At 42.0% G+C, this 10,837-nt stretch overlaps 2 protein-coding genes across 2 annotated transcripts in view; one reads left to right on the top strand and one right to left on the bottom strand.

The window, feature by feature from the left end:
* Positions 1-39: 39 nt before the first annotated feature.
* On the bottom strand, positions 40-2,877 carry LOC108548080 (mucosa-associated lymphoid tissue lymphoma translocation protein 1-like). Its single transcript, XM_017900853.1, has 11 exons — positions 2,741-2,877; positions 2,427-2,590; positions 2,165-2,351; positions 1,832-2,096; positions 1,664-1,756; positions 1,365-1,590; positions 1,118-1,301; positions 812-1,026; positions 582-680; positions 231-499; positions 40-144 (listed from the first exon to the last, which is right to left on the bottom strand). The coding sequence occupies exons 1-11, from the start codon at positions 2,875-2,877 to the stop codon at positions 40-42; spliced, it is 1,944 nt and encodes a 647-aa protein (XP_017756342.1).
* Positions 2,878-3,605: 728 nt separating this feature from the next.
* LOC108548027 (CREB-regulated transcription coactivator 1) overlaps positions 3,606-10,837 on the top strand; it is a 44,419-nt gene continuing 37,187 nt past the window's right edge. The window contains exons 1-2 of the mRNA XM_017900793.1: positions 3,606-3,980; positions 8,728-8,976. Of these exons, the coding sequence (XP_017756282.1) occupies positions 3,867-3,980; positions 8,728-8,976 (363 nt within the window). The 5' untranslated portion in view covers positions 3,606-3,866. The remainder of the gene's footprint in view (positions 3,981-8,727; positions 8,977-10,837) is intronic.

The following is a 10,837-nucleotide window of genomic DNA, read 5'->3' on the forward strand; positions in this document are numbered from 1 at the left end:
TATAAATTCAATAACAAGAATATAAACAAATATTGCTTTTTAAGTGTTTATAATTTTCAATAAAGGAGGTATATAATTTTTTATATCTAATTCTGCTGCACCAATATAAATTCCATTTTTTAACACAGAAATCACCAATGGTCCCTATAACATAAAATCACATGACCCTCAATGGTGTACATTATTCAATTTTTTCACATTACACAAATATCTTTGTATTATCTATGTACCTCATTAATTTGGGGATTGTGTATCCAACATTCCTTTCTATGTTGATCTTGAAATAAATTATTTCGTTTTGGCGGAATGGAATTGAAAAAGTTGATTTCTACGTTTGGCAAATCCAGTACTTTGATTTTTATTAAATTTAAATATGGTTCTATAAATAGCGATATTGTAACTCTACTACACATATTTGCTTGTTTAAACATTACGTTTATTACCTCCGTTGTACACGATATGAGTTTGTTTAAATAATCAATGATACCAGGATGATTTTCTATAACATTTAGAAAATTATGTTGAAATAATAATTAAAATATTACTAATTACGAATACATGATGATTACAAATAAAATTACTTCTGTAAATAGCATCAGTGAGACGGAACGGTTTTGTAACAGACGCAGCAAACATTGGAATTTGATTACGTTCTTTGCCTTTAAAACAACTATCAATGGCTGCAAATAATAATTGTAATATATAAACCTTGTAAACGGGAAATATTGTGTGCGTACGCGCGCGCGCGCGTGTGTGTGTGTGTGTGTGTGTGTGTGTGCTGTGTGTCGAATGTATGATATTAACAACTTACATTTCCCTACTTCTTCAAATAATTTTATGACTGTTATGTCTTTAGTAATATATTTGCTAAGGTGTGTCATGTACAACCCATATTTGCTGTTTATCTTCTCATAACTGGGTCGATAACTAGAGGTAGAATATGCCTGAATTAAATTTCTAAGATTCTTCTTACTTTTATATTCATTTACTGTTGGCACTTCATGGTATATTTCGGGATTAAATTCTCTAAAGAAATAAGCATATATATATATAATATATTATAAATGTAGAGATAAATAGAAACAAAGAAAGCAATAAAAAATGCCGAAGAACTTGCTTTGAAGGTGAAGTTTGACACATGTCTAAAATAATTATTAATAATTCAGGATCATTCTCAAGAAATGCGGATAATAGTTCACTTTCACATATTGCATCTTTTCTTAAATACGTTTCTGGGGCATCTGTTGCAAGCATGTAACTTTCTTGCATTTTGAAACCATGACCAGCAAAATAGAATAAACCTAAACAAAGAAAAATACATTATGTAAAAATCTAGTTTTTATTTCACACTTTTTATACCTTACCATATACACCTTCTGCTAAAGCTTTGCTGAATATTTTTATTGCATTTTTCATTTGTGATATTGTCAAATCGATAAGACAAATTACTTCGAATCCTATTTCTTTAAGTAGATTACCAATATATGCAGCATCATTTTTAGGCATTAGGAGACATTCATGGTGTTCATAATCTCCATTTGCTATAATCAAAGCTATTTTTGCAACTGCTTTCAACTTTGGAAGATCCATCTATAGAATAGTTTAATTAATGGACAATGATACAACGATAAAGTATTAATACACAATAATTATGTATTTTTACCATTACACGTGTCCTTTGAGTATAGATTTCGCTAATATCATTATAAATATAACAATAATATTTTCCTTCATTTCTTAAAGTAAATTGTTTTATCTGCAATTATAAACACTTTGATGAAAAGAACATTATTAACTACTCTGATAGAAAGGAAGATAATAGTTTCCGTACGTGCAAAATATTAGATGTTTCTCCTTCTAGTTTAGTATTATCATGGAACCATTGATAACGTGGTGCTGGATAACTATTAGCTTTGCAACAAATTGTAAAATTTTCACCTTCCTTGATTTCCAAAATTGCTTGTGGTTGTTCTTCTATTATAACAGGCATAGGAAAAATTTGTACATTTACAGCTTTTGAAATCAAAGTTGATATGACTGTTCCATCATGTTTCATTTGAGATACTTTACATTTATATTTTCCTGCTTGAGAAGCACTTTAATAAAAATAAAATGAGTTTTGCTATATAACGATTAGAATAAGATAACGGTTAGAAGTATATACCTATTTATAATAAGATCAAGCTTATCAGAGGTATGATGTTGCAATTGTTTATCATCATGATACCATATGTAATTTGGCAGTGGCATTCCAATAGCTTTGCAGCACAGATGAAGACGACGTCCAATTGGTACTTGTAAAATACTAGATTCGAACTCATCCCCTGGATGTATAACAATATTCAAAGGTTCTAAAATCATAAATACTTAAGAAGAATTAAATGTATATTATACCGTGCATTAAATCACAATAAATATTACCATACCTGGATCAGATATAATAGAGAGAATATTATAAAGTTTGCAATCACTCAACAATGCACATAAAATTTCTACAGTACACATTTTAATACTTAATTCGGAAAGTAACTTTTGTCCAGGAGAATCGTTTGGATGTTTGATCTGTTCCAAAGATTGCATCCACAAAGAGCTATATATATATATATACATATATATACATATAGTTATAAAATAGAATTAAAACTGAATAATTGTAACTAATAGTTATATTTTATTCTTCTATAACTATAACTAATAATTATATCTTAAATAAAATAAACTTAAATAAGCAGTTTCTTACCTTGGATATTGAAGTTCTTCAGCTACATGATTTGCTAACGTTACCCAAGCTGCATTTTTATTCAGTGCATTAACTAATTCGTTATATACACTTACTGGTAAACATTCAATATATGTGTTTTTATTAAAACGAGTCATTTCTATGAAATTTACATTTCAAACTTTTATTATTACAAATATCGCAGTGCAGAAAAATAACATTTTTATTTTTCAATGCTTAATACGTGTTAATAATAATATTTAAATACATATATTTCTTATATTTATAACAAATTTAACATGTATGGAACAACTGTAAAATAATTATACTCTGTAGTGGTATGCTTATATATGTAGAACATTGACGATACATTCGATTCGGTTCATTCTCGATCGATGTAGCAGAAACGTAAGCTGGTATAAAAATGATCGATCAATATTTTCGTATTAATACATATGAGAAAATTATATTATAACTGGAAAAGAACATTTTTCTTGCTTAAACTCGTTGTAAAAAAGGTATATTAGGTATAATTAAGGTTAGAAGGAAATTATTAGGAAATAATTTTGTCGATCAATTGGATCAACATTTTTTACCATTTAACGCAATATAAATAAAGATAAAGAAATCTAAAAGCTAAATAAACGTATTTATCATATTAATGTATCGGAGGAAACATTACAAAAGTTGTAAACGATATATTTACAAATGAGTTAAAAGTAAACAATCTTTCGTGGGTTTACATTTGCAAGCATACAGTAATATAATGGGAATGTTAATCTGTTTTATCCACAGCGCAGTACATTGTAATATCAAACGAAAGAGCGAGCTTTTTGGAACACCCCGGAAAAGTGTCGTCAGTTTTTTATTGCGGGTGCGATAGAATGGTGGGGGATCGCTGTAACCAATAAGCCTGCAAAAAGCGGCTCCTGCGCGATGCGCATGGCGCGCTGCGCCGCATAATCTTGCGTATCAGTGATCGGCAGTGCCATCCAGAAGGCAGTAGGTTACGGGTTCTAACGTGGTGAAATTTAGGGAGCCCTTATTGGTGCGATCGGTGAAAAAGGAAACGTGTGAGGGGGTAGAGGGCACAAGATAGTAAGTGCACGATACTCGCGAGTGTCGGGAGATCTAGTGTCGAGCCATCATGGCGAATCCACGAAAGTTCAGTGACAAGATCGCGCTACACAAACAGAAGGAAGCGCAGGAAAGAGCGGCGTTCGAGGCAATCATGCGAGAAGTTTCGGATGTCACAAGCAGAGTAAGGAAATCCCAGTAGGTCCTTGCCATTGAGGGACATATCTTGATATTTTCAATATATCTTCTTCGGCTCAGATGTTAGAACGTAAACAACGAGTGTTCTCTCTCCTCGTTGCACCGTGTGTCGACTGTGTGTGTATGTGCCTTTGTGAATGTGCTCGGCTTGCTACACGGTCGTGCGTGTATGAGTGTGTGACTAGCCTACTATCAGTATTCGTGTTAACGCGCACAACTACGCGTACTCGTCCGCTGGCCCTCTGTTTCTCTTTCCTATTCGTTATCATCGTAGTGTGTGGACGGATGTGTATGTGTCTCTTCGTTGGCCGCGTGTAAGAGTGTATGAATACGCGTATATGCGGAACGGGTATATGCTCCGGTATACTATGCGAAACGTACTGTGCGCTTGTTTGCCACCATCCGTCCTGTAAGTTCTTAATAAATGCATACGTGTGCGATCCACGATCGCATCCATCCTGCTGACTTGTTCCAACCGACTGATCGTATTTTCAAGAAAATCACAATTCCTTCAACGTTCTCATCATCGGAATATAATCAATCTTAATCGGACGCCCGCCATCAGCCAAACTCTCTATTTTCTTCGCTGGTTCTTCGCTTAAACCAACGACGAAGTGTCTACAGTAAACATTGCGATCACCGTATTTGTGTTTCTATTTACGCGACATACTTTTATTCACGATCGATGCTCACCAAATCAACTGTTCTTCCTTTTTTTTTTCCATAATTCATCGTTCGTTCAAACGCGCTGTTCAATTTTCCTTTCATTCTATATCGACTGTCGAACCGTTCTCACCAAACCAACGTCCATCTCATCGAGTCAACCTTATTCACCGATTTCCAATATCTTCGTCAATTCTCGGAACATTTTAAGACCGTGTCTTTGAAAAATCACGTGTCGTACCGAAATCAGAGTCTCTACAAAGGCAACTAACTTTGTCCCCTCGTAGGAGAAGCAAACAGATAGTCGTGTTTTGATTCGATCCAAAACAATTCCCGATCGATGCGTCACAAAATCCAATTATCGATAATTACACACGATTATTTTTCTCGAGGCAAGTTTCATTTCCAAAATATCTCTAATAATCGATCAACGGCCTAATTTTTTACACGTTGAAAACACCAATGAAAATCGTTCTCGTTAAGTATGACACTTCCGGTTCCGGACACCGAAACAACCTATCGTCTCGCTTCTGCGCGAAATTGCTTTCCTTAACACATCCACGGGTTTGCACGATAAACCGAACCGTACCTTCTAGATTGACAGTATCGCTCGGATCGTTAACGGGTTGCACGAGTGTTCCGTGTTTACGAAAAGTCAGCACGATAAGTTCGAAATTCCATGGTCGCGGAATTATAGCAGTACTCTCCATCTCTCGAGTGCGATTTTTCGTTAGGTCCGAAGGGTTAACCGTTCACCGTTGATCGCGAATCTCGGGAACACCGTTACACGAGCACATATTCATTCATTTTTGCGAAAGCCACGTGGATACGACAAATCGCGCGTCAGCTCGTGCGACAATTTTCGGACGTGAGGCGTAGAAAAGCGGCAAGGTTCACGCGACACCGATCGCATTTTTTCCATGACCGCGCGTGGCGCTCTCTGTCGTGGCTTTACGCGAGACTGCGGTTCGCGGGAACCGTGCGAAATTGGCGCGTTTTTCGGTAGACGGAACCCGATAACCGCCATTACATAACGCCCTAGCATCGTACTAAATGCGGAAGCTGCGTTATACGTTGAAGTTCACCATTCGATTAGTCGATATCGCGACTTTATTTACGGTACAGTGACTTAATCTGTCGGCCGTTCGAGCGTGCTGCCGCGTTTTCAGGTGTCCGCTGCATACTTCGCTCTGCATTTCTCTTTATTTTCCTTTCACGCTCCGCTCCGGCCAATTATCTCACGTTGGCGTTGGAATGTCAGGGTAATTCGAGATACGCTTCCTCGACCAACGGATGTTTTCGTTTCTCGAAGTGCATTTCCACGACACACGGTGAAAAAGTTACAAACTTCGCGTGCACATGTACATATCGACCATGTGAAATTCTCGATACCACGCGAAAACCGTGTCGCGTGTAATCGGCCGCGCGTCAGCGTCCACGTAACAACGTCCATTCTATTAATCAGCGCCGATAGCTCGGTCCTGACCAGACCAAATCGTGGATCGTGTATCGCGCTTGCACGCCTTCTTCCTTCTCTCGTCCACGATCTTTGTTCCACGAGCTACGATTTTTCATCCAACGTCCAACTGCACTGTGCGTGAATCACTGTACCGTTAACGGCCTCGATAACGATTACGAACGCGGCGATTAATCGTTCGAATCGATGTGCCACTCTCGCGCGTGCCTTAATCGCAAATCGAACGGGGAAAACAACGATCGCTTTTAACGACTGAGCATTTCGACCGATCTAAACGCTCTTTCCAGATATTTTTCGCGGATTACGTGCCCGTTACCGGCGTGGGTCGCCATGACGAAATGTCGGAATAGCTGCTACTCGGATAAATGGCGGAAAGCCATTGGTGAAAATGGTTTAAACCTTTGTCTCCGGGATATCGGATCGAAAACGTTCGGGGGTTAAAAAAAAATACGGAGGGAAAGCATCACTTGGAGCGAGTCGCGTAAAATGGAACAATGACCGTTGAAAGGAAATAGAGAGAAAGGAAGAGAAAGGGGGAAGAAACGGCGCGTACCTGTGTGGCGCGCGTTTGTACGTGTGCTCGCGGGCGCGTTCAAAGCTGGTCCCGCATACTCGCATTCTCGAATTTGAATATAATTCAAAACGCGGCAAAACGATGACATACCGAAGCGACACTCGAGCGACATGCTAATATTCGTTACCTTTTTCTTAATAATATAGAGACAGATTAATAATATTTTCCAAATTCTTATTTACGCGAAAGTGGATGCAACGAAATGGTAGTTTAGCTACGAAAAAGAATGGCTCGACATTTTATTTTTCGACGATTAGGACAATTCGAGTCTACCTGTAAAAATTGTTCATCACGATAGATATACGGAAGAAAATAACAGAAAAATTTCCGTTTTTCTTAAAATCCCGTGAAATCAAAGTTAAACCCTGCTAAAATGTTTTCCGTTGTTGTCTGAATAGTTATTCGCGTACCCCTTATATACATCGGATATTTACTTTTCAAATTTGGCTTTTCGCAGTTTAAATATCGCGATAATTTAAATTTTCTTTTACCTTCGAAAATATGCGGGAAGAAATTAAACAAATTCTCCTGTACCATTGATTTTCGAAATTAAATAAAAATCGTAGGAATACTCGGCCACTCAGTGATCCACGAAAGGGTGAATTTACAATCGTGTAATTTGTTACCCTGAAAGCCACACGGGTCGTGGTATCATTTTGTCTCGCCACTCTATCACTTCGATCCTCTCGAAAGTTTGCGATCGCGCGTGGATACGCGATCTCTCTCTTTTCTCTCGTAAACTATCGATAGACGTAACGATTTCCTCGTGGATTTGCCGCGTGCTGGCAAAATGAAAAATGGCATTTCGAAGGAAAGGCGAGTCACGTGAAATTTCTAACGCGGCGTGGTGCGGTCAGGCGAATGCAAAACAGGTTGTACTTGAACAAGAAAAAGACGCGTACTTTCACCGCGAGTGCTTACGTAATCGCCGGTTGTCGCGAAACATAGGGGTCCGTTCGCGCTTTTATCTGCAGCACGCCGATAGCGAATTTAACGTCGCGACGCGGCTGGAACCGGGCTCGGGACGGAGGAATTCCAGCGACCATCGGTCCCGTTACGACGGTTTGGGCATATTCTTTCGATCCCGGTGTCTCTCGGCTCGAAAAACAACCTGGAGCTGGAATTCGAGCGATGATGAAACCACGGAAAGAGGGTAGGGCAGAGGTGGAGAGAGGAGAGAGGGGAGGAGAGGCTGTTTATCGAAACGTGGTCGGGGCAGGAAAGCCGACGCCTCGGCGTAAAGTTTCCAGTCGCGTGTGGGCCTTTAACGATCGCGATCCAGGAAAATCCGCTCCGCTGCCCTCCTCTCGATCCGCGCCAAACGTTTCCGACGTAACCAACTGTTGGAGCTTTCGAATGTTATCGATTCCCTAGCAGCGGAACCTGGTCTCGCGACCGTTTCACGAGGTTCGCCATGTCCGAGCTGCTGCTTTCCTTCGGAAGGCCCCGATGGGACCCTGTCCGCAGCTTTGGCATGCATGTGGGATGCATGTTCGTAGGCGAGGATCTTCATCCTATCTATTTCGGATCCTCTGGAATTCCTCTAAAGCGTGTTTCCTCGCTAAAAGGGACGAGCCAGCAGCCTAACCTGGCGTCTATAGAAAGGATATCGAGCCTCTCTCGAAAGGCAAACGTTTACTTGCACGTATGAAATCCACGCGATCGTGAGAGCGAGCATATAAGTCGACTCGTGATTCGTAGCCAGGGCATGCTCGGTTATATGCTCGTTATACCGAGTACATATATATATATATATATACACACACGGGAGAAAAAGGTTCGCGAAGTATACATGTACGTACTTACAAAAGGGTATAGCGAAAGAAACAGAGAGAGAGAGAGAGAGAGATAGTAAGGGAAAGGGAGAAAAGGAGAAAAGGAGAGAAAAAAAGGGAGGAAAGGAAAGAGAGAGAGAGAGCGAGAGAGAGTAAGGAATAGGCAGGATGGAAAGGCAAGAGGCGCTAGTTTGTCGGAGGAAGCGAACAAGTTGGTGACCATATGAACGATGGGCCTGCTTAGGTCGCCTCGGCGAGCAGCTCGGTGTGCGCCAGTCCCACGGGGTCCGGGGTACTGGAGACTCCGCTGTCCGTGAAGAGTGCCGGCGCCAGCCCACCGCAGTCCAGCGGCAAACACCTGCACATTAACCTGGGCAATCAGTTCAGGGCGGGTGGCTCTCTGCCGAATGTTAACAACAACGCGAATTGCGGCAATGACGCGAAAGAACACGCATCGCCGCACAACGCCGCTATCCACTCGATCGACCTTAAGGTATTGGTCATCTAACAGCCGTGTCAGCCTAGTTTTTCCAACTTCAAACCCTGTATTTTTTTACCTTTTTTTTCTCTCTTTCCATGTATGTATAGACATATATATATACACACACATGCTGCACCCATTTTGACTTTTGGTTTTCTCTCACCCGACCCCCCCGATCATCGTACCCCCGCGATCGAGACGCAGTCCTTTCTGGAGGTAGACGACCGCGACAGATCTCTCTGTATATTCTTTTCTTTTTTTTTCTTTTTCCTTTTTCTTTCTTTTTCCGTGCCCCAAACGAGACTGCCAGAGTCGACCAGAGACACCTAACCCGTGTGTGCGCGTACGCCGTATGCTGCCTCGCGGATGCGCGGTAACTTGCACGGTATTGAAATTACATCGGTGTTGGTTCGATCAATTACACGGACATTATGGGGGATCTCTACTTGTTGCGAGTCCGCGTTCGAAGCGTGACTCATGACTGGAGCAACGTACGGGCGATCGCGTGCCTCCTTTCATTAAACCGACTATTTCCAGTCGCCGCTTAAAAATAGACGTTTCAAGATTTTTCTCCGTAGCCGGGACGCGTTGTTGCACGGTTCCACTCGTTTCTTACCGATTTCGCCGACTCTCGCCGCCCGGCGTGCACGCGCGCGCGAGTACGCGAGTCCGCAGCGCGCTAACTTTCCATTGCCCCCCGTCCGAACGGAGAATTACGAAGCAACGCGAGATATCGCGAGATATCGCGGAATATCGCGAAATCGATGGCGAAACGTTGGCGGTAACCTCGACCGGCTGCGGAGTCCGCTGGCTCGCCAGCTGCTCGCGGAACCGAGGGCTTCCGTTAAGCGACACCACGTGCACCACGTCCGCGACACGCGGGTCAATCGAATCTCTCTCCCTCGGCAATTCGATCTACCTCTCCTCTTCTTTCTCTCGTTTCTTTCTCTCTTTTTTTACACACCATGTTTCTGCACGATAACGCATGAGAACGTTTGTTTAACAGTAGTTGAATAGTGACTGCTATATACTTATTGTCAACGGCGAGAGGAGCGGTGACGGTATAGTTGACCACGTTCGCGGCAACTTTTCGACGGAACGTCGAAGCACCGGTACACCGGTCGATACGTCGATATGCCACATTTCCAGCTGCACTCGCCGTTTTTCCTCGGTTCCGCGTTGGAACGCGCAAACGGCGAGCTACGCGGTTCCGACGTCGCAGAACGGCGCGGGATTCGGGTCGAAGTTCGATCGCTCGAATCGCCGATAAAATCGATCCGATCATGCTCGTTTCGACATTCCAGGGAATTTCCGTCGAGCTCTGTCCCGGTCTATCCGCCATCTATCGCCGATCGCTCGATCGCGGTCAACGGTGGATCAGCGTTGAAAATTCTCGCGCGAAATTTTCCGCTCGCCGCGTCTTCCCCTGCAACGATCGCGCACTTTTCTGCGGAAACGATATAAATAATTGCATGAACGCCTCGCGTTACAACCTTGGAATATTTTTAAGCAACACCGCAACCAATAGCAAACGATTCGTCCGGAGGATCGTTCGATCATTCGTCTCCGGTCGCGGCGATCTCGCCGATTTCGGGATTTAGTGGGTAGTTTGGTCCGCTTTTTCCACGGAAATTCCATCGATTACTCGCAAGTTTGAACTCGTGGTCGCTGATCGAACGATTTTTCCCGCGGCACACGGTCGTTGGTTGGAAACGAGGCTGAATCGCGCGACAGCTTCCGAACGATGATATTGCGTAACGGCCATCATGTCGGCGGAGTCATTATAAAATTATGTGGAACTTTAAGGATACCACTTAATGGCAGCGTGCTGGATTTTGCGTATCATTTTACTGCCTTGGAAGCGGCTATTCGG

This window comes from Eufriesea mexicana, unplaced genomic scaffold (assembly GCF_001483705.2).
Source record: "Eufriesea mexicana isolate 0111107269 unplaced genomic scaffold, ASM148370v2 scaffold1358, whole genome shotgun sequence".
NCBI lineage: Eukaryota > Metazoa > Arthropoda > Insecta > Hymenoptera > Apidae > Eufriesea > Eufriesea mexicana.

What these genes read in the sequence shown, in the direction of transcription:
- LOC108548080 (XM_017900853.1), bottom strand. Translation starts at nt 2,877, where the DNA reads ATGACTCGTTTTAATAAAAACACATATATTGAATGTTTACCAGTAAGT. An exon ending in AAACATCTAATATTTTGCAC is followed by an intron (nt 1,757 to 1,831) that starts GTACGGAAACTA and finishes TTATAATTGCAG; the next exon opens with ATAAAACAATTTACTTTAAG. An exon ending in TGTCAAACTTCACCTTCAAA is followed by an intron (nt 1,027 to 1,117) that starts GCAAGTTCTTCG and finishes TTATTTCTTTAG; the next exon opens with AGAATTTAATCCCGAAATAT.